The following is a 27,042-nucleotide window of genomic DNA, read 5'->3' as shown; positions in this document are numbered from 1 at the left end:
ATGCTGAGTGAGAGAGCACTTAGTAAGATGATGCAGTGGCTGTTTCTTCACCTTCCTTTTTCTTCTCTCTGTGGACTAGCTTCATTCTCTTCTCACTACTTTGTGGACTGAAGAGCCAGCACCAAAGTTTGTACTTTATGCATTTACTCACAGTTAAACATAACGTGGTAATTAGAATTTGAACTGTATTGTTAGGGGCTGGTGTTTCATAAAATCATGGTAACTGAAATTCATGAATACTGTATCAGAACTGTGCAGTGTGAGGTCTGCCTGTATTGAGACACCTTAACATGACTTATTATATGACACTATCATCTGGCTTCTGCTTGTTTTTTAGATTCATCTAAAGCAGTTTCTTCCTTATAACTGTGCTTAGCTTACTTAGTTATCTCGTTCAAATTCCCCTACTTCATGTCCAGACCCTCATTTCTCTAACTCTATGCTCTTCTGTTGTTTTTCTCCTACTCACTCTTAGTTTTTCCATAGACATTACTTTCTTTCGCTGAAAGAATTTTCTGTCCTTTCAGTTTTGGGCTGTGTCTTCTGCCTGAGATGTTCCGATATCATGAGTACTTTCTCTGTCATAATATAGAACTCATGATCACACTATATTGCACTCACTTGTTTCACATACCACACAGCATTTTCCACGCAAATAGATACCATGGCACTTCTGTTTCCTACTATAGCCCCAGGGCCTAATACTGGGTGGAATAAAATAGGTACTCCGTAAATTACTTTTTTTTATTTAATGCAAAATCAGAATTTTGGTGGGGTATGAGTAGTAAAATATTATTAGAAGGTATTCTGGAAGAATGTAGTATAGGCTAGTTAAACATGACAATTTAGGTACCAAATTATGAAATAGTGAGAATTTATACTTCCTTATACTTTATTTTATAAGCTTTTCCTCCATTTTATTTATTTATTTTTAAAATTTATTTTTAATTACAGTTGACAATACAGTATATTAGTTTCAGTTGTATAACATAGTGATTAGACATTTATATACCTTACAAAATATACTTCTTTATACTTTAAGTGAAATGTTCTTTTGATAGCATACATTTTGTGATTCTTATAGCTGATAAATACATTACAGAAAATCATGATTGGAGAAATTGCTTCAGTCTAATGTAACAGGTGCTTAATAAATACTTGTTAAATCAATGAAGGGACAACTTAGTGTTATATATTTTTTGTTCTAATAATTATTTTTATTTATTTCTAAGGTATCTTCATATTTTAATGATCTTCTGGTCATTTGTTGCTGGAGTTGTCACATTCTACTGCTCATTAGGACCTGATTCTCTCTTACCAAATATGCTCTTCACAATAAAATACAAACCCAAGGTAAAATATATGTGTTCTTATTTATAGAAGTCAGTATGTCTGATCCTATGCTGTTTGATATTATTATTGAAAACATGTTAAAGCAGTAATTTAAAAAAATATATATCTGCTACTTAATGGAAGGCATCAGAACATTTTCAAAATGAAATTTATGTACGTATGTGTATTTTTTTAAAAGTCTACAGTTCTCTTAGGAGGAGCTATAAAAAGAAAATACAGAATTCTCAGAAAGTCGAGATTTGCAGTTTCAGCGTGTTCTCTAACTGCATATTAACTATGAGGACAATAAATAAAAACAGAGGTTCCCAAAGTTGTTTGTACTGTAGAATCACCTGGGAAATCTTTAAGAATAAAGATTACTGGGCCCTATAGGTTTTGATTGAGTAGTTCTATAATAGCCTTGTAATCAGTACTTGTTTAAAAAGTTTTCCAGGTGATTCTGAGGCACAGGCACAATTAATTCAACCTCATTAATTTCCTAAATATTTGTTTCATAGAAACAAACAGTGAAATAATTAGGCAGTTTGCTTAATCAAAATAATTTGTATTTCTGAAATTTGATAAAGATGGTAGTGTATTGAATCTATCTCTGGTAGGCAAAGTCCCTAGTATGTAGATCAGGATTTAGTGGGATATCTTGAAGTCTTACTTGATAATTCTTCAGGTTGATTCAGTCCCTCATCTCTGGTTTATTGGTATTTATACGCAGAGAAAACATAGTTGAAAGTGGTGCTTTGTAACCTTACTAGTTATCACATAGAAAATAGTTTTTTCTTATACTTTTGCCGTAGAGTATTATTTTCAAATATAGATTGATTTTTTTATAAGTGACCATAAAAATTGACTTGAATTATAACCTTGGGAACTTGGCTTAAGTATTGTAAAGGTGTTTTTTCTCTGTTGTCTATTTAGTTTAGCATGTAGTATTTATTACAAAGAATGGTTTTAGTGTTAAAGCAGACAATAATAAAAAAGCCCTCTGAATTCATACAATGATTAATAAGCTTTGGAAAAATTGATTCTTTTTTGCAAAGATGATAAGTGAAGTAAAGACAAATTTCCACCTTCCTCTTCCCCTTCCCCAATTTTCCTTTTTTAGCAGTTAGGACTTCAAGAATTATTTCCTCAAGGTCGCAGCTGTGCTGTTTGTGGTAAAGTGAAATGTAAACGACATAGGTAAGTTAAATATTTTTATTTGTTGATCTTTCCAGTTACATTTTGGATTGCAAGCAATTGAATCGTATGATTTTCTTTAGGCCTTCCTTGCTACTTGAAAACTACCAGCCATGGCTAGACATGAAAATTTCTTCCAAGGTTGATGCATCTCTCTCCGAGGTAACTGATTTAATTAACATTGCCAAATATACTCAAGCAGAAAATATTAAATACCTATGGAAAATTTAATTATGGAGCATCTCAGTATATATTCTACCTAATCAATCCCTGGCTAGGTAGTTGATTATTATGAAATTTTGTGCTTGAATGATAAAATGGAAATGTTTTTGGATCCCATGTCTAATTTAAATGGACATTTTAGCCAAAGAAAGTACTGTTTAACCCAGTTATTGCTTTACTCTTATAGTCATTTTTAGGATAGGGTAGTAGAAATAACAAATTGCAATTTCAAAAGAAGGGACCTGAGCAACAGGGAGCAAATTGTGTATCTTACTGAATTATGACCTTAGTTTTGACTAGCTGAAGAGTAGAGCAGAGAATGGGATACTTTTCACTGTTTCTGCATAATTTGGGAATAGAAAGTGTGTTCTCTTATCTTTGTTCAAGCCAACATTTTATATGTACCTTTTTGGTACCATATTACATATTTTAGTTATTTATTTTAAAGACATGTCTTCTCCATTGATCTGAGGAAGCAGTCAAGTCCTTGAAGGCAGGCAACGGGGTCTCATTTGTTCCCAGTACCAAGTGCAGGGCCAGATATATTGTTGGTAGCTGAATTAAATTGAATGATAATTAATTGAAGAATAGCTCTAGAGATCTGTATCCTGCCTAATTATCCTTTTGCCCAGTTTTTTAAAAAATAAAATATTTTATTGATTTTTTACAGAGAGGAAGGGAAAGAGATAGAGAGCTAGAAACATTGATGAGAGAGAAACAGTTATCAGCTGCCTCCTGCACACCTCCTACTGGGGATGTGCCTGCAACCAAGGTACATGCCCTTGACCGGAGTTGAACCTGGGACCCTTCAGTCCGCAGGCAGACGCTCTATCCACTGAGCCAAACCGGCCAGGGCTTTCCCAGTTTTTTATCCTGCTGTAGCTGAAAGTGTGCTGCATAAATGCCAAACTCCTGGCGTTTTTGTTTTTTTCCCATTTCTTCTGTAAGATCTTTTTTTAAATTAAATATATTGGGGTGACATTGGTGACTTTTTCCACTGTAAGGTTTTTTCCAGCACTTTTAAGACTGTGCTATCCAATATGGTAGCCACTAGCCACATGTGACTACCAATAAACACTTGGAATGATTGAGATATACTGTATGTGTAAAATATATACTGGATTTTGAGGACTTAGTAAGGAAAAAGGAATGAAAAATATGCTATTAAAGATTTTATTGATTATAAGTTGAAATGATAAGTTTTGGATATATTGGGTTAAATAAAATATATCATTAACTTAATTTCACCTGTTTTGTTTTTAAAATGTAGCTATTAGAAGATTTAAAATTATATATGTGGCTGCCCTAGCCAGTTTGGATCAGTGGATAGAGTGTAGGCCTGTGGACCAAAGGGTCCTGGGTTCGATACTGGTCAAGGGCAGGTACCTCCTGTGCAGGGTCCTCCCCGGCCCAGGCCCTGCTCAGAGCTCGTGCAGGAGGCAACCAATCGATATGTTTCTCTCACGTCGATATTTCTGTCTTTCCCTCTCTCTTCCACTGTCTCTAAAAATCAATGGAAAAATATCCTCGGGTGAGGATTAAAAAATAAAATAAAACAATATACATGGCTCACATTATATTTCTGTTGGAGATTGCTGATTTGAAGTCTGTTGAAGACAAGACTTCTAGCAAGAGTATTTTTTATGTCTTTGACACTTCATTTATTTCTTTAAAAAAAAAAAGGAAACTTAGCAGAGCTCTTTATCTAGTGTCTGGCACTTATTGGTGTTTGATAAATATTAGCTCAAAATTTAAAAACATATTTTGAGATGTTTTTATATAGGCAGAAGCTGGACTAGGCCATAGGAATGAAAAGAGAAATAAGGTATGGTTCCTTTCTTCTAGGAACTTCAGTCTAGGAGGGGAGTTCCCCATATAAACAGGTAATTACAATATAATGTAATGCAGGGAATAATGGAACAAATATATAAAGTGTATTAGTACAGAGGAAGAAGTGCATAAAGTGTTGAGAAGAGCAGTCAGGAAGTATGACTAGAAGTTTGCCAGACTGATAGTGTAGGAAAAGGTATTTCAGGGTTTGGGAAGAGCTTTTGAGAGGAAAGAGAGGCTTTGAAACAATGTTCAGTAAACTGGAGGGTAAAATGTGAAGCACGATGTGGACAATGAAGAGACAATATTCTTTTTTTTTTTTTAATTCTCAATATTTTTCTGTTGATTTTTAGAGAGAGTGGAAGAGAGAGGGAAAGAGAAATACTGATGTGAGAGAAACACATCGATTGGTTGCCTCCTGCACGTGCCCCAACCAGGGCCTGGGCCAGGTACGTGCCCTTGACTGGAATCGAACCTGGAACCCTTCAGTCTACAGGCAGACACTCTGTCCAATGAGCCAAACCGGCTAGGCAAGAGAGATAATATTCTAATAGTTAATATTTATTGATAATTTACTATATAGGCACTGTGCTAATCACTGTACTTGCATTATTTCATGTAATCACACAACCTATGAAGTAGGTGCTGTTAATAGATTATTTAACCAAAACTGAGGTTTAGAGAGTTTAAATAATTTTCTCAAGTTTCACAGCTGGTTGGTAGCAGAACTCATTCTAACACTCTGGTCTGGCTTAGTTTTTAACCAGTTTTTGTTTTCTGTTAATCCTTACCCGAGGATATTTTTCCACTGATTTTTAGAGAGAGTAAACTGGGGGTGAAGAGACAGAGAGAGAGAGAAACATCGATGTGAGAGAGACATATTTATTGGTTGGGGATCAAGCTGGCAACCGAGGCAGGTACTCTTGACCAGGATCAAACCCAGGACCCTTTAGTCCACAGGCCGACACTCTATCCACTGACCCAAACCGGCTAGGGTCTTAACCAGTTTTTATATAACCATTTAGAAATAAGATAATCAAAAGACTTAAAGGGCCATGCTGAAGAAGTTTAATTGATCATGGAAGCCAGTGACTTTCAACTGTGTAACTAGAATTTTTAGATGTGACTTACAGGGTGCAGTGGGAGGTAAAAAGGGAATAAATGATAGCTATTGCTGGTATGCAGCTTTCTCCTGCCCCTTCAAAAACCAGTGCAGCTTCACTTTTCTTACTTTGATGTATTGTGGTTTGATATATTGAGGGTTTCATGCAGGGAAGTGATGTGGTCAAATATATGTTTTAGGTCACTTTGGCAGCTCTGTGGGGGTAGGGGATGGGAGCTAGCCTGTAAGGAGGGAGACCAGTTTAGAGGCTATTGCTACAATATAGGGGTGAGATGATGAGGACCTGAAAAGAGCTACTTAGGATGTAAAATCTGTGGGATTTGGTGGTTGGTCTTACTGGATATGGGAAATAAAGTAAAACTAAATATTTAATGGTAAATTTTCTAATCTCCTCTCTGTGTCCTATCCCTGTTTATATCCCAACTGATATCACTAATGTTCAATTTTTGTAGTGAAAAAATCCAAATCTGGTTGTCTTAATATTTAGAGAATCCACAACCTTCATTACTGCTGTCAAAGAAGGTATATAGATATACTAGAGGCCTGGTGCATGGATTTGTGCACCAGTGGGGTCTCTCAGCCTGGCCTACGGACATCCCCCCAAGGGGTCCTGGATTGTGAGAGGGCACAGGCTAGGCCGAGGGACCCCACTGGTACATGATCGGGGCCAGGGAGGGACTGCAGGAGGGCTACAGGGCATATCCGGCCCATCTCACCCAGTCCCCTGATCTGGCTGCTGACTGGGGCCATCTTGCCCAATCCCGATTGGGGCCGATCGGGGCCTGCTGGCTGGGGAGGGACCACAGGAGGGCTCCAGGGCGTGTCTGGCCCATTTCACCCAGTCCTGATCGGCTGGACCCCAGCAGCAAGCTAAACTTGCTGGTCGGAGCGCCTGTCCCCTGGTGGTCAGTGCGCATCATAGCTACCGGTCAAACAGTCTAACGGTCACTTAGGCTTTTTATATATATATATAGATAGTCAGATTGGGTACATTGTTTCATTCCCTCCCTGCTGCTTTTTAAAGTTACTGCCCACTGCTGCAAGTCATTTTAAAAATTAAAATGTACTGCTACACCAGACTAAAAAAAAAAAAGGAAGGTTTAATATACAGGTTTTGTTTCGTTACTTTTTCAGTATAACTTGTGCAGCTAAAATTTTCACAGAGTGAATATCCTATCTAATAATAGACAAATATGCAAATTGACCATACCTCTGACACACCCACAAGCCACGCCCACCATCCAATCAGAGCGACTATGCAAATTAACCCAAACCAAGATGGCTACAGCCACAGAGAGCAAGGTTTTCCAGGTAACAGAGGAAGCCAAGCTTTCCGCCTGCCCTTGCCAGGCCTAAGCCTCCACTCAAGCTACAAAGTTTCAATTGTAGAAGGAAAATAAATTCCAGATACCAGGGCCTCCGCTTGCATTGCCAGGGGGCGTGGCCCGCCTGCAAACCACCACAGGCCCCTCGCCCAGGCCGCCCCACACCCCAAGGGAACCCCCACCCTGATCAGGGACACCCTTCAGGGCAAACCAGCTGGCCCCCACCCCTGTACCAGGCCTCTATCCTATCTAATAAAAGAGTACTATGCAGATGGATCATCACTGCAACACACAATATAGCTGCCCCCATGTGGTCAAAGATCCTGCCCCCATGTGGACACAAGATGGCCACCACAAGATGGCCAGCAGGAGAGGGCAGTTGGGAGGCACCCGGCCTGCAAGGGAGGGCAGTTGAGAAGGACCAGGCCTGCAAGGGAGGGCAGTTGGAGGTGATCAAACCTGCAGGAGAGGGCAGTTAGGGGTAACCAGGCCGGCAGAGGAGGGAAGTTGGGGGCAAACAGGCTGGCAGCAGAGTGGTTAGGGGGTGATCAGGCTGGCAGGCAGAAGCGGTTAGGGGCAATCAGGAAGGCAGGCAGGCAAGCAGTTGGGAGCCAGCAGTCCTGGATTGTGAGAGGGCAGTCGGACATCCCTTGAGGGGTCCCAGATTGGAGAGGGTACAGGCTGGGCTGAGGGACAACCCCCCTCCGTGCACGAATTTCGTGCACCGGGCCTCTAGTATCTGTATAACCAGCATTGGGCAACTTAGAAGTTCCTTCTTGCTCCCTTCTAGTCACTATCCTTCCTTCAAAGGAATCACTGACACCTAATTTTGACCCCTTTAAAAAGGGGTAAAATAAGTGTAGTTATCTACTTGTTTCTTCATTTTATTCTGGGAATACTGATTTACAGAGAGAGTTAAGAACACAAAAAAGACCCTAACTGGTTCGGCTCAGGGGCTAGAGTGTCGGCCTGCAGACTGAATGAAGGGTCACGGGTTTGATTCTGATCAAGGGCACATGCCTGGGTTTCGGCTTGATCCCCAGTAGGGGATGTATAGGAGGCAGCCAATCAATGACTCTCTCTCATCATTGATGTTTCTATCTCTCTCCCTTTCTTTCCTCTCTGAGATCAGTAAAAATATATATTAAAAAAATACAAAAAAGTAGCTTATTATTTTCCTTCTTTCCAAAGAACTTTCTTGGTTCAGTGAAGCTTCAGATTCAGGAACAATTTAAAGTTTTTTACAATAATTTTTTCATTATGGGAATATTTAGAAATGTGTATGTCATTCTAATAGTAACTCTCTTTTTTATGGAGTTTTATGGTTTTCAAAGTGTTTTCTCATGTTCTCTTTGATCATCACAACCACCATGTAAGGTTGACATAGGCATTTTGTCATGTATATGATATTAGTAATTGGGCTAACAAAACTGGTTCTCGATTATATATATACATATATATGCATATATATATGTATATGTATATATGTGTGTGTATGTATATATATATATATATATATATATATATATATATACACATTCTCAATAATATATATTAGTAGTTTATTTTCCCAGAATTTACTTAATTAATTTTTCTTTAAAACATAATTTTTATGCAGGTTTTTATTTTTATGCAGGTTCTTGAATTAGTGTTGGAAAACTTTGTTTATCCGTGGTACAGGTATGTTCTTTCTATAACACCTTTTCCCTTCAGTATAGTAAATACCATTAAGTGAAACGTGCTAATGATGTATTTTAGCGTGGGCCAGGATTTCTCAATTTTGGCACTATTGACATTTTAGGCCAAGAAATTCTTTGTTGTGAGGTGCTGTACTGTGTGTGCATTAAAGGATATTTAGTAGAATCCCTGGCCTTTTCCACTAGATACTAGTAGCACTCCCTCCTCATTCTAGTTGTGACCACCAAAAATATCTTTAGAGATTGCTAAATGTTACCTGGGAGGCATAATTGGTCCCAGTTAATAACCACTGATGTAGGAAGTGAATTAATATTTAGTGAGAGTGCCCTGGCTGGTTTGGCTCAGTGGATAGAGCGTTGGCCTGTGTGGACTGAAAGGTCCCAGGTTCGATTCCGGTCAAGGGCATAAACATATTTTAAAAGAAAATATTTAGTGATAGCAAAGAGGAAAAAATCTTAGGCCGTTTTTTTAAAGAAAAGTAACTTGTAGAATTTTTTTATTACTCCTAAATATAATATGTGATTTAATATTTTCTATATTTGAAATAATTATACATTTAGAAGAAAAATTTATATTCATATGTTTCATTAAATTGAAAGATAATTTTCCTATAATATTAAGATTTTTTAAAAAGTAACTTCGTTTTTCATATGTGCTATAGATGTACAAGTGTCCTATATCTTGCAGAATATAGAAAATAGTCTAGATCTAAAAAATGAGTACATGTTTTCTTACAGAAGCATCAGACATTTATTTTTTTTATTATTTTTATTTTATTTTATATTTTTATTTTATTTTATTTTTTTTTTCCTTCAGAATTCTTTTTTTTTTTTAGCATCAGACATTTAGTTATATATTGAACAGTTATACCTATATGAATTATAGATGTAATATTTAATGACACCTACCCTAATTTTATATTGATTTAATGTATTTTGAATTTTCTAATTAAAAATGCTAGTGGTTGAATTGATCTATAGTGTATTAAAACAAATTTAACACCCAGTTTATGTGTCATATTTTTCTGAAAAGCTCTGTAAATTAATTTTTTATGTTGGATTCTGTCTTAAGTATGGGGCATTTGCCATTTAAGTAAAGCTAATGGTGAGAGTCCTTTTATAAAATAAATCCTGTTGTAAAAACTTCCTCTCCCCAACCTACCACGTTATGGCTCTTTAGACATAAAATATATCTGTATTTCTAAATGTTAAAGTATGTATTTTTCCTTAGTATAGCTATTGATGCTGTAATATTCCTTTCCCTGGGATATTTTAAAAAAATTATTTATCGTTGAAAGTATTATATATGTCTCCTTTCCCCCCATTAACCTCTCCCTGCCCGCTCCCATCCCCCAGCACATGCCCTCACCCCACTACTGTCTATGTCCATTGGTTATGCTTATATGCAAGCATGCAAGTCCTTTGGTTGATCTCTTACCCTCCCCCTGCCCCCCCCCCCCCCCCCCCCCCGCCTTCCCTCTGAGGTTTGTCAGTCTGTTTGATGCTTCTATGTCTCTGTATCTATTTTTATTTATTTATTTATTTTTATTTTTTATTTTTTAAAATTTCTTTATTGATTAAGTTATTACATATGTGTCCTTATTCCCCCATTACCCCCCACCTCCCATTCATGCCCCCAACCCCCTGTTGTCTGTGTCCATTGATTAGGCTTATATGCATGCATATAAGTCCTTTGGTTGATCTCTTCCCCTTACCCCCACTGTCCCCTACCTTCCCTGAGGTTTGATGTTTTGATTGATGTTTCTCTGTCTATGGATCTATTTTTGTTCATCAGTTTATGTTGTTCATTATATTCCACAAATGAGTGAGATCATTTGATATTTATCTTTCTCTGCCTGGCTTATTTCACTTAGCATAATGTTCTCCATCTCCATCCATGTTGTTGCAAATGGTAAGAACTTCTTTTTTACCGCAGCGTAGTATTCCATTGTGTAGATGTACCACAGTTTTTTAATCCACTCATCTGCTGACGGGCACCTAGGCTGTTTCCAAATCTTAGCTGTGGTGAATTGTGCTGCTATGAACATAGGGGTGCATATATCCTTTCTGATTCGTGTTTCTAGTTTCTTGGGATGTATTCCTAGAAGTGGGATCACTGGGTCAAATGGGAGTTCCATTTTTAATTTTTTGAGGAAACTCCATACTGTTCTCCACAGTGGCTGCACCAGTCTGCATTCCCACCAGCAGTGCATGAGGGTTCTTTTTTCTCCACATCCTTGCCAGCACTTGTCGTTTGTTGACTTGTTGATAATAGCTATTCTGACAGGTGTGAGATGGTACCACATTGTTGTTTTGATTTGCATCTCTCTGATGATTAGTGACTTTGAGCAGGTTTTCATATGTCTTTTGGCCTTCCTTCTGTCTTCTTCCGAAAAGTATCTATTTAGATCAGTTGCCCATTTTTTGATTGGGTTGCTTATCTTCTTTTTGTTAAGCTGCATGAGTTCCCTGTAAATGTTGGAGATTAAACCCTTATCGTTGATATCATTGGCAAATATGTTCTCCCATGCAGTGGGCTTTCTTGTTGTTTTATTGATGGTTTCCTTTGCTGTCTGTATCTATTTTTGTTCATCAGTTTATGTTGTTCATTATATTCCACAAATGCGTGAGATCATGTGATACTTTCTCTGACTGGCTTATTTCACTTAGCATAATGCTCTCCAGTTCCATCCATGCTGTTGCAAATGGTAAAAGTTTTTTTCTTTTTTATAGCAGTGTAATATTTCATTGTGTAGAAGTACCACAGTTTTTGAATCCACTCATCTGCTGATGGGCACTTAGGCTGTTTCCAAATCTTAGCTATTGTGAATTGTGCTGCTATGAACATAGGGGTGCATATGTTCTTTCTGATTGGTATTTCTGATTTCTTGAGATATATTCCTAGAATTGGGATTACTGGTCAAATAGGAGTTCCATTTTGAATTTTTTTGGGGAAACTCCATACTGTTCCATAGTGGCTGCACCAGTATGCATTCCCACCAGCAGTGCACGAGAGCTCCTTTGTCTCCGCATCCTCACCAGCAATTGTCTTTTGTTGATTTGTTGATGATAGCCATTCTGTCAGGTGTGAGATGGTACCTCATTGTCATTTTGACTTGCATATCTTGTATGATTAGTGACTTTGAGCATTTTTTCATATGTCTCTTGGCCTTCTGTATGTCTGCTTTTGAGAATTGTCTGTTTAGGTCCTTTGCCAATTTTTTGATTGGATTGTTTATCTTTTTTTTTTTTTAAAGTATATTTTTATTGATTTCAAAGAGGAAGGGAGAGAGAGAGAGATAGAAACATCAATGATGAGAGAGAATCATTGATTGGCTGCCTCTTGCATGCGCCCTATTGGGGATCGAGCCCACAACCTGGGCATGTGCCCTTCGCCGGAATCAAACCTGGGACCCTTCAGTCCGCAGGCCAATGTTCTACCCACTGAGCCAAACTGGCTAGGGCTCTTAGAAAATTTTTTGATGCTGCTTAGAAAATGATCTTGGTACTGTAAAAATATGACTATGTACATTATGGATGTCTACAGGGAAATATATACTTCAATTTAGTTAATAGTGATTGTTTCGGTACTAGAATTATGGGAGATGTTTATTTTCTTCTATATATATTTGTCTTTTATTCTGTAATGTAATGTATTATTTGTTAAGAAACAAAAGAAAAATAGCATAAGTAAATGGAAAAAACCAGGAAGCTCTAGACTTTCCTTGCTTTCTAGAAAGTGAAGCTGTATATTTCTTTGGACTTCTAAATTCTTGTTTTTCTCCTCAATTGAAGGGATGTAACAGATGATGAGTCCTTTGTTGATGAACTGAGGATTACTCTACGGTTTTTTGCATCTGTCTTAATTCGAAGGATTCACAAGGTACATGTTTATAATGAGAAATTTGGGAATTTAAGGCCTTAAGATTACTAAAGAGAGTTTTAAAAATCTTATATTTACTTTATCCTATACTGTATATATTTGTGTTTTCTTTTTTTCACTTTTCATTTTTTTAGATTAAAAAATGAATGGATCACTTATGATTCATTGATCAGTTTTACTTTAATGCTTGTATATCTTGGTTTGTGGCAGTTAGAAATGAAAAGACAACTATAGGAAAAACAGTCATGTTCCAGTTTGATGAATTTACTGTTTAAGTGGTAATTATTATGACCTACTTTTTAAAAAGGCGTTTGAGCCATATTTTGTGTATGTTTGGGTCTTTGCCTACAGATATATTCTTATAGTGTGTTAGTTGTAGACACACATACTTGTCTACTGTAGAATTTAATATATTGACAATAAATTAGTATATAATATCTCTGCCATTAGTATCTATACTAATAAAAAGGTAATATGCTAATTAAGGTGGACGTCTTCTGGATGATCATCTGGATGTCCTTCCGGACAAAGCCGCAGCGGCTGCCTGAGGCTCAGGCAAGCCGCAGGTGGTGCCTGCTGCTGCTCAGGCAAGCTGCGGATGGAGGCTGCCACTGCTAGGGCCAGCCTGAGGCTCAGACAAGCCGCGGATGGCGGCTACCGCTGTCCAGTGCCGGCCCAAGGCGGGATCGGGCCTAAACTGGCAGTCAGACATCCCCCGAGGTGTCCCAGATTGGAGAGGGTGCAGGCTGGGCTGAGGGACCCCCCACCCCTGCACGAATTTCATGCACTGAGCCTCTACTAGTATAAAATAAAGATAAATCTTGTTGAATGATTCTATACATTTAAGAAATGAACAATACAGTCAACCACTATAGAAAAGATATGCAAAAAATATGAATAAGCAGTTCACAAAAGAAAAATATAAAATGGCCAATGAATACTTAAACTATGTTGTCTCATCAAATATAGCTTTTTGATAAGATACTTTAATATACCTTACTATACATATATTTAAAATAATAGACTTTTAAAAATATTTTTATTGATTTCAGAGAGAGAAAGGGAGAAGGGAGAGATAGAAACATCGATTGACTACCCCCGAAAGATAAAAAAGAGTGATAATATCTAGTAATTGATGATTGTGGGGAAACAGGCAAAGCAAGTATGACTCCAAATTGGTATAACTCTTATGCTAGAAGGCAGTTTGGGAATCTTTATTAAAATATTTAAAAATGTTTATACTCCCAAATTTAATTCAATTTTCCAACAATATATTTTAAAGAAATAATCAGAGTTTTTGTAAAAATGTATGTCAAGAATTAATTTCAGTATAATGAAAACCTGTTTTTCTAATGATAAGATTGTTGGTTAATTAGTATACATGCCATCTATAGAATCCTACTCAGCCATGAAAAATGCTTTTGTAGGATAGTACTTATTGTCATGGGAGTTTATCTCATGTAGTCAAGTGGAAGGGGCTAGAAAAATAATACATATGGCATTTTTCCATTTTGAAAACAAAACCTGTCAAATGCCAAAGTCCAGTAAATTTGCTTTTGGGTGATTTATTTTATTTGCAATTTACTTTTAGTTATTTTATTTTTTGTTTTATGTGTGTTCATATAAGCCCTCAATCCTCTCTCACTAACCTACCATAGTCACTAGTTTCCAGAATGAAAAAGTTTATTTGCAGGTAGCCTTAGTAAACACAAGTTTATAGCTTCAAAGATTTTTCCTTGAAAGCATTTAAAACACATCAAAGAAATAAACCATGAATAGAAATATTGTGAGAAAAATTTATTATATAGGGCATGCATATTAAGATAGTTTCATTACTGTGGTAGAAAAATTTTCAAAGTTCTTGTCATTGTAACTTAGTGATAATTATTTTAAAAGTTTTATTTTAATGTTGAATTTTTCTAGGTGGATATACCATCTATTATAACCAAGAAACTATTAAAAGCAGCAATGAAGCATATAGAAGTGATAGTTAAAGCCAGTCAGAAAGGTAATACAATTTTTTATTATAAAGTTTGAGTGATTTTATTTTTATATATCAACTTTCATCTTAAATATCTAAGTATGAGTACTTATACATTAACAGATATATTCACAAGTACTATGAGAGTACTCTTTTAAACTGAGATAATTTTTAATAGTTGGTTAATCATATAAGTGATTGTGAAAACTCAACTATCTATGAAAATTAAAATACAGTTAACTTTTAGATATAGGGTTGATTACTCTCGAGTTATATTGGATAATTGTTTGTTGCCTTCATTGCTTCCTCTAAGGTATATCTCACCTTCTCTTCCCCCTTTCTCCTTAATGATTTCACAATTTTGACTTAGCCTACATACTATCCGTCCTATATACTGCCTATCCTATATACTGCTACTGTGTTAATTTTACTATTCTTATATGGTACCTCCCTACTAACCAAAAATTAATGACTGCTGTAGAGTCTAAACTGTATATTTAAATTCTTTTCTGTCATTGAATATGTTGATCTGCTTTTGTCTTTTATTGTGCACTAGAGGCCCGGTGCACGAAATTCGTGCACTTGGTGGCAGGGGGGTCCCTCAGCCCGGCCTGCGCCCTCTCGTAGTCTGGGAGCCTTTGGGCAATGTCCTAAGCCAGCAGTCAGACATCCTTAGCACTGCTGCGGAGGTGGGAGAGGCTCCCGCCACCACTGCTGCGCTTGCCAGCTGTGAGCCCGGCTTCTGGCTGAGCTGCGCTCCCCCTGTGGGAGTGCACTGACCACCAGGAGGCAGCTCCTGCGTTGAGCGTTTGCCCCCTGGTGGTCAGTGCGTGTCATAGCGACCAGTTGTTCTGCCATTTGGTCATTTGCATATTAGCCTTTTATTATATAGGAGGCTTGTGTGTTAGCCAGGATGACCTATTTGCAGTTTCTCATGTGCGTCCTGGCCTTTATACTGTCATGATTTGCACGTAGCATATGTTCAGCAAATTTTTTTTTCTGGTTGAAAGGATGAAATCTTCACTTAGGACTTCTCTTGCTCTTAGGTCAAGCTGAAATGTTTCTTTTTAAATGAAATGGTTTCTTGCTATATTCTTGCTTCTTTGCCAAACTGATTTTATTTTTGTTTGCATTTGGTATTCTTTGTCAGTGTTTTCTCAGTATGTTCTGCAGAATACTATTCTATGTAAGATGACCATGTAGAAGTGGTTTCATGGTCATATTTTCTGTTAATTCCTACATATTGTATTCCTCTTCTGGAAATACCCTGTGAGTACTAGCATACCTAAGTCTCTGAGTAGTCCTGCAGCAAAGAAATAGCTTTCACTTTGTTTAACACAGTGCATCCCACACTCATTTGAGCATGAAGCCCATATTTCCTTCCTTAGAATATCAGTGAATATAATCAGAGTACATTTGAGGAAATTATGTCCTAGGCAGAGTTGAAATTAAAGTAAATTATTAGTTTATTTGTTCTTTGGTGTGAATCATTCCTCAGGTATGAGAAACATTTCAAATTATATTTTTAAACATGTTTTCTGTGTTTATCTTACAATATTATATCAAGTAAAAATAGTTTTACTTCAACATAGTTAAAAACTGGAAGAGTTTGAATAGGTGTAACTGTTAAATAAAAAAATTAACTTTTAAAATCTTGTCCTGTTACTGGCAAAAACACACTAGAAGATAGTAACTTTGTTGTAGCCATTTTGTTAAGGTTACTTAACTATTGAAGAACATAGGAAAGAAACCTCTATAAAAATAGAACATAGAAAATAAGACTTTTTTATTAGTAAACTTAATTTTTTTAGAAAAGTTTTAAGTTTACAGAAAACTTGAGCAGTAAGTATAGAGAGTTCCCATATACCCCCTCTATTCCCCTATTTTTTATATATATTTTATTGATTTTTTTACAGAGAGGAAGGGAGAGGGATAGAGAGCTAGAAACATCGATGAGAGAGAAACATCGACCAGCTGCCTCCTGCACACCCCCTACTGGGGATGTGCCCGCAACCAGTGTACATGCCCTTGACCGGAATAGAAACTGGGACCCTTCAGTCCGCAGACCGACGCTCTATCCACTGAGCCAAACCGGTTTCGGCTATTCCCCTATTATTAACATCTTGCATTATGTTGGTACTAGAGGCCCGGTGCATGGATTTATGTACCAGTGGGGTCCCTTGGCTGGGCCTGCACCCCCTCACAATCCAGGACCCCTCGGGGGATGTTGGACTGCTGGTTTCTGCCCTGTCCCCGCAGGCCAGGCTGAGAGACCCCATCAGTGCACGAATCTGTGCACCAGGCCTCTAGTATGCATGTAAGATCTTTGGTTAATCTCTGTCTGCCCTCTCCTCTTCCCTCTTCCCTCTGAGATTCATCAGTCTGTTCATGTTTCCATGCCTGTGTGTTGAGCATTTGCCCCCTGGTGGTCAGTGTGCATCATAGCTACCGGTCGAATGGTCGCTTAGGCTTTTATATATATACACAGATATTTGTTACAATTGATATACTAATAATGATACATAATTATTTACTGAAGTCTATAGTTTTCATTAGTGTTTGCTCTTTTTTAGATTGATTTTAGAGAGAGAGGAGAAGAGGGAGGGAGAGAGAGAAGGGAGAGAGAGAGAGAGACAGACAGACAGACAGACAGACAGACATTGATTTGTTGTTCCACTTATTTATGCATTCACTGATTGATTCTTGTATGTGTGCTGACCGGGAATCAAACCCCAGGGCTAGGGTTTGCTCTTTTTACTGCATATTCTATGGATTTTGACACATACATAATGCCATGTATCCACCATTACAATATCACACGAAATAGTTTCACTGTCCTAAAAGTTCCCTGTTTCACCTATTCATCCCTCCCTCCTTTCTTCGTGAAACCTGGGCAACTGCTGATCTTTTTTTTTTTTATATAAATATATTTTTATTGATTTCAGGGCGGAAGGGAGAGGGAGAGAGAGAGAGAAACATCAATGATGAGAGAGTCATTGATCAGCTGCCTCCTGCACTCCCCCTACTGGGGATTGAGCCTGCAACCTGGGCGTGCCCCAACCAGGAATCGAACACAGGACCCTTCAGTCCGAAGGCCAGTGCTCTATCCACTGGGCCAAACTGGCTAAGGCTACTGATCTTTTTACTGTCTCTACAGTTTTGCCTTTTCCAGAACATTATATAGTTGGAGTTACGTAGGTAGCCTTTCAGACTTGCTGCTTTCATTTAGAAATATGCATTTAATGTCCCTTCATGTCTTTTCATGGCTTGATAGCTCATTTCTTTTTATTGCTCATATTCCATTGTATAGATGTACCACATTTTGTTTATCCATCTATTGAAGGACATCTTGGTTGCTTCCAAATTTTGGCAATTATGAATAGAGCTATAAACATTTGTGTGTAGATTTTTGTATGGGGAAAGTTTTTAACATAGTCTTTATTTTGTTCTAAAGATAAATACTTTTAACTCAGACTGTGAGTAAATTGAGTCATTTTTAGTCAAATTGATCAGTTTAATAAAATCCTCAAATTATTTTATCTCTATGAAAATGTTTTACATTTATAGACACACCAGTTTGACTGAAATTTATTGTTGAGTCTTTGCATAATAGGGGTTGCTAATTTGCTGCTATTCATGTAAAAAATGGTCCTCAATTTAAAAAATCACCATTAGCCCTGGCTGGTGTGACTCAATTGGTTGAGCATTGTACTGTGCACCAAAAGGTTGCCGGTTCGATTCTCGGTCAGGGCATATGCCAGGGTTGCAGGTTGGTTCCCCTGTCAGAGTGAATGTGGTAGGCAACCCATCAATGTTTCTTTCTCTCTCTCAAAATCAATAAAAACACATTAAAAATCACTATTAAATGCTAGATTGGAGTAATAACATTGTAATTACTGAAATTCATAAAGACTGTTATTTTATCTAAAGGTCCTGGTGTTCTAAATATGACAGTAAATTAGATAAAGTTGCAAAAATGGTTTTTAGGTTTTTGATTTTTCATTTTTTCAGTGCATGAATTTGTTCTTTAAATCTCTGGCCTCACAGTTGTTAACTCAGTGATAATTAAAGGTTCACCTCTTCATCCATATGTATCCTCTTCTCTTGGTGTTTTCTCCTTAATCTGCCTCTTGAGAGTAGGGATTACACAGGGTGGGGCAAAGTAGGTTTACAGTTGTTCATATGGAAAATAACACAATAATCTATATATATAAAAGCCTAAGTGACTGGCTAACCGTCCGATGGTAGCTATGATGCACACTGATCACCAGGGGGCAGACGCTCAACGCAGGAGCTGCCAAGCTGCGGTGACTTGGCAGCTGCGATTCTGGGACACACCGGGAACCAGAGAGGAGGGAGCCTGATTCTGGGGTGCGTCACCTGAGATTTGCTCTTTTGCAATCTGGGGCCCCTTGGGGGATGTCGGAGAGCCAGTTTCGGCCCGATCCCTGCAGGCCAGGACGAGGGACCCCACCGGTGCATGAATCTGTGCACCGGGCCTCTAGTTAATAAATAATAATACAAAAATAAACTGTTTCACATACTCACAATTATAAACCTACTTTTGCCCCACTCTGTATTGACATTTTCTATCTATGTAAGTACTTCCATGGATCTTGGAAATGTTTTTATATATGAAGCATTGGTATAATTTAAATTCAGTAATAATTGTGCAGAGGATCCAGCCTTTCATCCTGAAGTTATCTCCTTGTCATGTATTTTAGGGTCTTTTCCTTTTGTGGTTTGAAAACTGCTGACTGGTTAGGCAGTAGATATACTAGTGACCAGTGGGGATTAGTCTATGCCAGTGGTTCTCAACCTTTTTAATGCTGCGACCCTTTAATACAGTTCCTCATGTTGTGGTGACCCCCAACCATAAAATTATTTTCGTTGCTACTTCATAACTGTAATTTTGCTACTGTTAATGAATCGTAATGTAAATATCTGTGTTTTCCGATGGTCTTAGGCTCTACAGCAGCGGTTCTCAACCTGTGGGTCGTGACCCACAGGTTGAAAACCACTAGCAGGGTCACCTAAGACAGTGGTCGGCAAACTCATTAGTGAACAGAGCCAAATATCAACAGTACAACGATTGGAATTTCTTTTGAGAGCTGAAAACCGACTTCTGTGCATTGGCCACGAAGTTTCAATCGCACTGCACATGCGCGCCCACATGTGGTATTTTGTGGAAGAGCCACACTCAAGGGGCCAAAGAGCCACATGTGCCTCGTGAGCCGCAGTTTGCCGACCACTGGCCTAAGACCATCGGAAAACACAGATATTTACATTACGATTCATAACAGTAGCAAAATTACAGTTATGAAGTAGCAACGAAAATAATTTTATGGTTGGGGGTCACCACAGCATGAGGAACTGTATTAAAGGGTCGTGGCATTAAAAAGGTTGAGAACCACTGGTCTATGCCCTGTTTTCCAGCATCTATATTTTGCTATATTCCCAACTAAGGTTTTCCCCCTTCTATATTCTTTTTATCTTTTGCCTGATTTCTTTATTTTCTCATTATCTAGGACTGCAGAAATCTCTCATGTCTGACAGATGTTGAATAAGTTCAAATCTAGTGATTAAATTTACATATTATGTATGAATGCATAATCATACCAGATATTTTAATTGCTTATACATTTTGAATGAAAACTTTTCAGTGTTAATAACTACTTACTAGTGTGGAAACTGAGGCTCAAAGGGATTATAGCATTTGTTCAAGATCATATCAGTAAAGAAGTTGAAGTGAGATTTAGCATAGCTTAGTCTTCTTATTTTAAACCCCTGCTTATAATATAAATTTTTTAAAGATCAGTATCCCAAATTCTTGGGGAAAAATACTTGCATAATCCTATATAAATAAAGAGGTAACATGCAAATTGACTATCACTCCAACACACAAGATGGCCGGCCCCATGTGGACACAAGATGGCTACCACAAGATGGCCGGCAGGGGAGGGCAGTTGTGGGCGATCAGGCCAGCAGGGGAGGGCAGTTGGGAGGGACCAGGCCTGCAAGGGAGGGCAGTTAGGGGTGACTGGGCCGGCAGAGGAGGGCAGTTGGGGACTACCAGGCCTGCAGGGGAGGACAGTTGGGGGGGCGGGGACCCAGGCCTGCAGGGGAGGGCAGTTGGGAGGGACCCAGGCCTGCAGGGGAGGGCAGTTGGGGTCGATCAGGCCTGCAGGGGAGGACAATTAGGGGTGACCAGGTTGGCAGGGGAGGGCAGTTAGGGGTGACCAGGCTTGCAGGGGAGGTCAGTTAGGGATGACTGGGCCGGCAGGGTAGGGCAGTTAGGGGCAACCGGGACTGCAGGGGAGGGCAGTTGGGGGGACCAGGCCTGCAGGGGAGGGCAGTTAGGGGCAATCAGGCCAGCAGGGGAGCAGTTAGGCGTTGATCAGGCTGGCAGGGGAGTGGTTAGGGGATGATTAGGCTGGCAGGCAGAAATGGTTAGAGGCAATCAGGCAGGCAGGCAGGCAGGCAGGCGAGTGGTTGGGAGCCAGCAGTCCTGGATTGTGAGAGGGATGTCTGACTGCCCGTTTCGGCCCGATCCCACTGGGGTCCCAGATTGGAGAGGGTGCAGGCTGGGCTGAGGGGGACATACACACACACACACACACACACACACACACACACACACACACACATGAATTTTGTGCACCAGGACTCTAGTTATAAAATAAAATGCATGTCTTGCCCGGCCCGAGTGGATGTGGGTCTCAAGTTTGATCCTCAGTTGGAGAGCACCCAGGCGATGTTTCTCTCTCTCTCTCTCTCTCTCTCTCTCTCTCTCTCTCTCTCTCTCTCTCTCTCTCTCTCTCTCTCAGCATGTCCTCAGGTGAAGATTAAAAAAAAAGCATGTCTTGTAAAAACTATGTCCTTCTTTGCTAGTCCTGCTTTTGTACCTCTGGCATAACTTTATCTTCTTAGTACTCACATTATTAGAATGTGTATGTTGGCTTCTTTGGTAAATGTATTTATATTCTCTTTCAATAAAAATAGAAGTAAATAGTAAAAAATAAATGCTGTTGAATTAGAGTTAAGACTCCCTTCACAGACTTCATGATTTTATTTTAATTAACAACTAACTAACTAATTAATTAAAAATATTTTTGTTAATTCCAGAGAGGAAGGGAGAGAGAAATAGAAATAACAATGGTGAGAGAGAATCATTGATGGGCTTCCTCCTGCACACCCCACACTGGGAATCAAGCCCGCAACTCGGGCATGTGCCCTGACTGGGAATAGAACCAGGGACCTCTTGGTTCATGGGTCAATGCTCAACCACTGAGCCACACCAGCTGGGCCAGACTCCATGATTTTAAAACTTGGCACGAAATGCAGATAAGGGAAAGCATTTTCTCCTAGGCTTTTGAGTGCTTTAAAAAGGAGTAGCAATATAATTACTTTCAAGTTTTAAAATATTGGTTTAGTGCTTGACCTTTTAAGAAAACTTTATTTTAATATAGCTTTTATCATCAGTTAATATTTATTAAGTAATCTATCTGTTCATGGAGTCCACCTAACAGAGTTCTGTACCTTTTGTGTCTTTATACTCTGGGCATAAGATACAGAATTTTACCAAGGAAGCCATTTTCTATACAATAATTACTTTAAAGGATTACCTGAATGGCTTTGGTGTGAAAACAGAGACAATAAGAATATTAAGGAGGTGTTTTGTTTATTTGTTTTGTTTTGTTTTTGCAGAGAATGTACATTTGATAACAAAAGCTTTGTGTATGCTGGAAAATGTTTTCTTCAGTTTTTTCCACTTTTAAAAAAACATTTGCTTTTGTTTACTATGATTTGTATAGTAGTGACAAAGTTCAAATTCTTGTTTGCCAAGGAGGAAAGGTTTTTTTTTAACTGCAAAATTTAAAAACTTCTAGCCAAAAGGAAAATTACTTTTTTATATCCTGGTTATAAAAAATTTCTCAGAATACATAATGGAAAGAAAGGAGGGCTAGGAAAAGAATGACTATGTTAAATGATTTTTTGTTATTGGAAATGGCTGAAGTTATTTAATGTTGCTTAACTTATTTCAATATTTATTTTTTATCTGTATTTATAGTGGAAAATACAGAATTTTTACAGCAAGCGGCATTAGAAGAATATGGTCCAGAGCTTCATGTGGCCTTGAGGAGTCGAAGGGATGAATTACACTATTTAAGGAAACTTACTGAACTACTTTTTCCTTATGTTTTGCCTCCTAAAGCAACAGACTGCAGGTATAAATAGACTGGAAAATGTCAGCAGTATTTGCAACCATGCCATATGAATATTGCTATTCTTAATCATAGTAGGAGTACACTGAAACTTGAGGTTAGTTTATGACATGAATACTTTATTTTAAAAATATAATTTATCAGGTCTTTTATTTAAAATGTCCGATAATACATTTCTATTGACTTCAGAGAGATGAAGAGAGAGATGGAAACATGAATGATGAGAGAGGATCACTTATTGGCTGCCTCCTCCACACCCCCTCACTGGGGATGGAGCCCGCAACTTGGGCATGTGCTCTGACTGGGAAACAAACCTGTGATCTTTTGGTGCATGGGACAATGCTCAACCAACTGAGCCACACCAACAAGGTCCTTTGCCCATTTTTTAATTTGTTTTTTTGGTGTTGAGTTTTATAAGTTCTTTATACATTTAGGATATGAACCCCTTATCAGATGTATCTTTGGCGAATATGTTCTCTCATTCAGTGGGTTGTCTTTTCATTTTGTTGATGGTTTCCTTTGCTGTGAAAAAATGTTTTTTAAAAAAATATATTTTTATTGATTTCAGAGAGGAAGGAAGAGAGAGAGAAACATCAATGATGAGAGAGAATCATTGATTGGCTGCCTCCTGCACGCCCTCCACTGGGAATCAAGCCTGCAACCTGGGCATGTGCCCTTGACCAGAATCGAATCTGAGAACCTTTAGTCTACAGGCTGATGCTCTATCCATTGAGCAAACCATCCAGGGCTATACAAAAACTTTTTAGTTTGATGTAGTCCCATTTATTTTTTCTTTTGTTTTCCTTGCCCGAGGAGATATATCATAACAAAAAATTGCTATGAGAAATGTCCAAGATTGATGTTTCTTTTTAAAGACATGTACATTATGACTCACTAGGAGCAACAATTTGAACAAACTGTACAGACAAATTTGGGTTTTAAGGTGTCCACCTGGGAAGAATAGTTAGATGTCATTTGATACATCCTCCCTTGATCTGATATGAGAATATTTAGATTATTCCATAAATTACCTCATTAATCTTACTCTGATAATCCTTAGAGCAGAAACCATGGCTTATTTTTTCAGATGTACTTTAAAATGTTACTTTATTTTATTTAAAATTTTCATTTTAATAAATTTAAAAATTTATTTTAACCTTTTAATTAAAATGTTTTTATTTTAAATTGATTAATTTATAATATTACTTTAAGTGTTATAATTACAAAATAATATTCCAAGGCAGAAAATGTTTTCTAATGCTTACCTAAGTCCTTCCTGCTAAGGAAATGCTTTTTTTCTCTTAAATAGTATTCCCTTTTAGCCAATTAAGGACTCTAACTGTCGCCTGTAAACCAGTAGCATAAGCATCACCTGGGAGCCTGTTAGAAATGCAGAATCTTGGGACATACCCCAGACCTACTGAATCCTAGTTTGCATTTTTGCAAGATTCCCACATAAGAACTGATGTAAATCACTAACTGTGTACACCATTGTTTCTTTTTCTAGATCCTTGACCTTACTTTTAAGAGAGATCCTCTCAGGTTCTGTGTTTCTTCCTTCTTTGGATTTCCTAGCTGATCCAGTAAGTCTTAAAATTTTTTTCTTTAATTGCATTTAAAATTTATCATCTTAAATATTTTTATATATGCAGTAGTGATAGTAAGTACATAATGTTGAGCAACCATCACTACTACCCATTTCCACAACTTTTTTCATCTTCTAAAACAAACTCTACACCCATTAAACAATAATTCTTCATTCCTCCCTCCCTCTAGCCCCTGGCGATCTCATGTGACTTCCTGTCTCTGAATTTTACTACTCCATATACCTCATATGAGTGGAAGCATGCAGTAATTGTTTTTGTGTGATTGGTTTATTTCACTTAATAATGTCCTCAAAGTTCATCCATGTTGTGGCATATATAGAAATTTCCTTCCTTTTCAAGGCTGAGTAATAGTCCATTGTAGGAAAATAAAACATTTTGCTTACTCATCCATTCCTTGTTATACACTTGAGTTGCTTTTGCTTTTGATCTAGTAAGATTTTAAAGAAACAGGAATATTTTATAAACATTGTATTTATTTTATTTTATTTTTATTTATTTTTGCATTTTAATTTCTTTATTTTCTTTTTTCATTTTTTTAAAATTTAATAAATCTTTATTGTTCAGATTATTACAGTTGTTCCTCTTTTTTCCCCCCATAGCTCTCCTCCACCTGGATCCCATTCTTCCCTTACCTCCCCCCCATGGTCCTCATCCATAGGTGTATGATTTTTGTCCAGTCTCTTCCTGCACCCCCCACACCCTTTTCCCCCTGAGAGTTGTTAATCCACTCCCTTTCTATGCCCCTGATTCTATTATATTCACCAGTTTATTCTGTACATCAGATTTTTAATTCACTTGATTTTTAGATTCACTTGTTGATAGATATGTATTTGTTGTTCATAATTTTTATCTTTACCTTTTTCTTCTTCTTCCTCTTCTTAGAGAATACCTTTCAGCATTTCATATAATACTGGTTTGGTGTTGATGAACTCCTTTAGCTTTTTCTTATCTGTGAAGCTCTTTAGCTGCCCTTCGATTCTGAATGTCAGCTTGGCTGGGTAGAGTAATCTTGGTTGTAGGTTCTTGCTATTCATCACTTTGACTATTTCTTGCCACTCCCGTCTGGCCTGCATAGTTTCTGTTGAGAAATCAGCTGACAATCGTATGGGTGCTCCCTTGTAGGTAATTAACTGTTTTTCTCTTGCTGCTTTTAATATTCTCTCTTTGTCTTTTGCTCTTGGCATTTTAATTATGATGTGTCTTGGTGTGGTCCTCTTTGGATTCCTTTTGTTTGGGGTTCTCTGCGCTTCCTGGACTTGTAAGTCTATTTCTTTCACCAGGTAGGGGAAGTTTTCAGTTATTATTTCTTCAAATAGGTTTTCAGTATCTTGCTCTCTCTCTTCTTCTGGCTCCCCCATAATTCTGATGTTGAAGTTGTCCCAGAGACTTCTTACACTATCTTCAAATGTTTGGATTCTTTTTTCTTTTAGCTTTTCCAGTTGAGTGATTTTTGCTTCTTTGTATTTCAAATCTTTGACTTGATTCTTGCGTTCCTCTAGTTTGCTGTTGGGTGTCTGTATAATATATTTTATTTCAGTCAGTGTATGCTTAATTTCTAGTTGGTCCTTTTCCATATTCTTGAGGATCTCTCTCATATCCTCGAGGGTCTTGCTAAATTTATCGGCCTTTTAATAGGAAATTCTTGAAAAACCTTATAACTGTGGTTTTGAACTCTATCTCCAGTTGTTTGTTTTCCTCCATTTCTTTGGTTTGTGATCTGTTTCTTTGTCTCCACATTTTCACTGCTTCCCTGAGTTGGTAGGGTAGCTTTGTGTGCTGGGTGTCCTAAATGGACCAGTGGGTCGGCCTCCCCAGTTACCTGAGGTGGACACTCTTGGTGCACCCCTTTGTGGACTGTGTTTACAGCCTTGTTGTAGTTAAGTCTTGATTGTTGTTGGTATCAGTGGGAGGAGTTGCTTTCCAGTCCAATTGGCTGTGAGGATCAGCTGTGTCTACGCTGGGAGACAGCCTTATTCGACTAGACTTGCAAAATTGCAAAAGCCTCTGTGCTCAGCTTGGATGGGGCGTAGTTTCAGAGTGGAGCCTACAGCCTTGGCTTCCTGTCAGCCCCGCCCTATGAGGTTCCTGGGTCTCAGTGTCCCTCGGTACTTGCTGCAAGCACCTCTGAGAGAAAGGCGCCCTCGAGTTTTGCCCACTGCCAGACAGTCTAGTCTCTCTCTTAATGAATCTGGATTCTCAGATTCTCGCCCGGAACTGGGGTTCAGTGCAGTCGGAACTGGGGTTCAGTGCAGTCCAGAGCTTTTGTCTCCTTCCCGCTAGGGCAATTCAGCAGCATAGTCAACAGTCCGTCCTCTGCGTGCCTCCGGAGCTCTGCCTTTCGCCACTCCCCTGAGTTTCCACCTTACAGCCCAGATTCCCCCAGTATGAGCCTGGGCCCCCTGGGTCTCGCCCGGAACTGGGGTTCAGTGCAGTCGGAACTGGGGTTCAGCGCAGTCTGGGGCTTTTATCTCCTTCTCGCTAGAGAACGCCAGCCAGGCACTCCGGCTCCATTCTCTCCACACACGCGCGTCCATATCTCCGTACCTCAGGCTTTTACAGCTCCTCTGATTTTCCTTGTGGTTTTCTCTTTCCTTCTAGTTGTAGAATTTCCAGTCAGTCAGCT

General features: G+C 38.4%; 1 protein-coding gene across 9 annotated transcripts in view; it reads left to right on the top strand.

Moving 5' to 3' along the window:
• SNX14 (sorting nexin 14) overlaps positions 1 to 27,042 on the top strand; it is a 68,362-nt gene that overhangs the window by 5,723 nt on the left and 35,597 nt on the right. For 5 of the 9 annotated variants that reach the window (XR_008557193.1, XM_054721779.1, XM_054721775.1 and 2 more), the window contains exons 2-9: positions 1,233 to 1,353; positions 2,453 to 2,529; positions 2,610 to 2,688; positions 8,663 to 8,706; positions 12,519 to 12,606; positions 14,530 to 14,614; positions 22,659 to 22,815; positions 24,320 to 24,395. Coding sequence is in view for 8 of the 9 variants with exons in the window: in XM_054721779.1 (XP_054577754.1) it covers positions 1,233 to 1,353; positions 2,453 to 2,529; positions 2,610 to 2,688; positions 8,663 to 8,706; positions 12,519 to 12,606; positions 14,530 to 14,614; positions 22,659 to 22,815; positions 24,320 to 24,395 (727 nt within the window). In the remaining variant the exon portion in view is untranslated. Of the gene's footprint in view, positions 1 to 1,232; positions 1,354 to 2,452; positions 2,530 to 2,609; positions 2,689 to 8,662; positions 8,707 to 12,518; positions 12,607 to 14,529; positions 14,615 to 22,658; positions 22,816 to 24,319; positions 24,396 to 27,042 lie in introns of those variants that run through there. The other 4 variants (XM_054721776.1, XM_054721778.1, XM_054721780.1 and 1 more) reach the window with 3 other exon arrangements.

The sequence above is a fragment of the Eptesicus fuscus genome, chromosome 10 (genome assembly GCF_027574615.1).
Source record: "Eptesicus fuscus isolate TK198812 chromosome 10, DD_ASM_mEF_20220401, whole genome shotgun sequence".
In the NCBI taxonomy this organism is placed as follows: domain Eukaryota; kingdom Metazoa; phylum Chordata; class Mammalia; order Chiroptera; family Vespertilionidae; genus Eptesicus; species Eptesicus fuscus.
The sequence above is the reverse complement of the archived record's forward strand: the minus strand, read 5'-3'. Positions and strand labels throughout refer to the sequence as shown.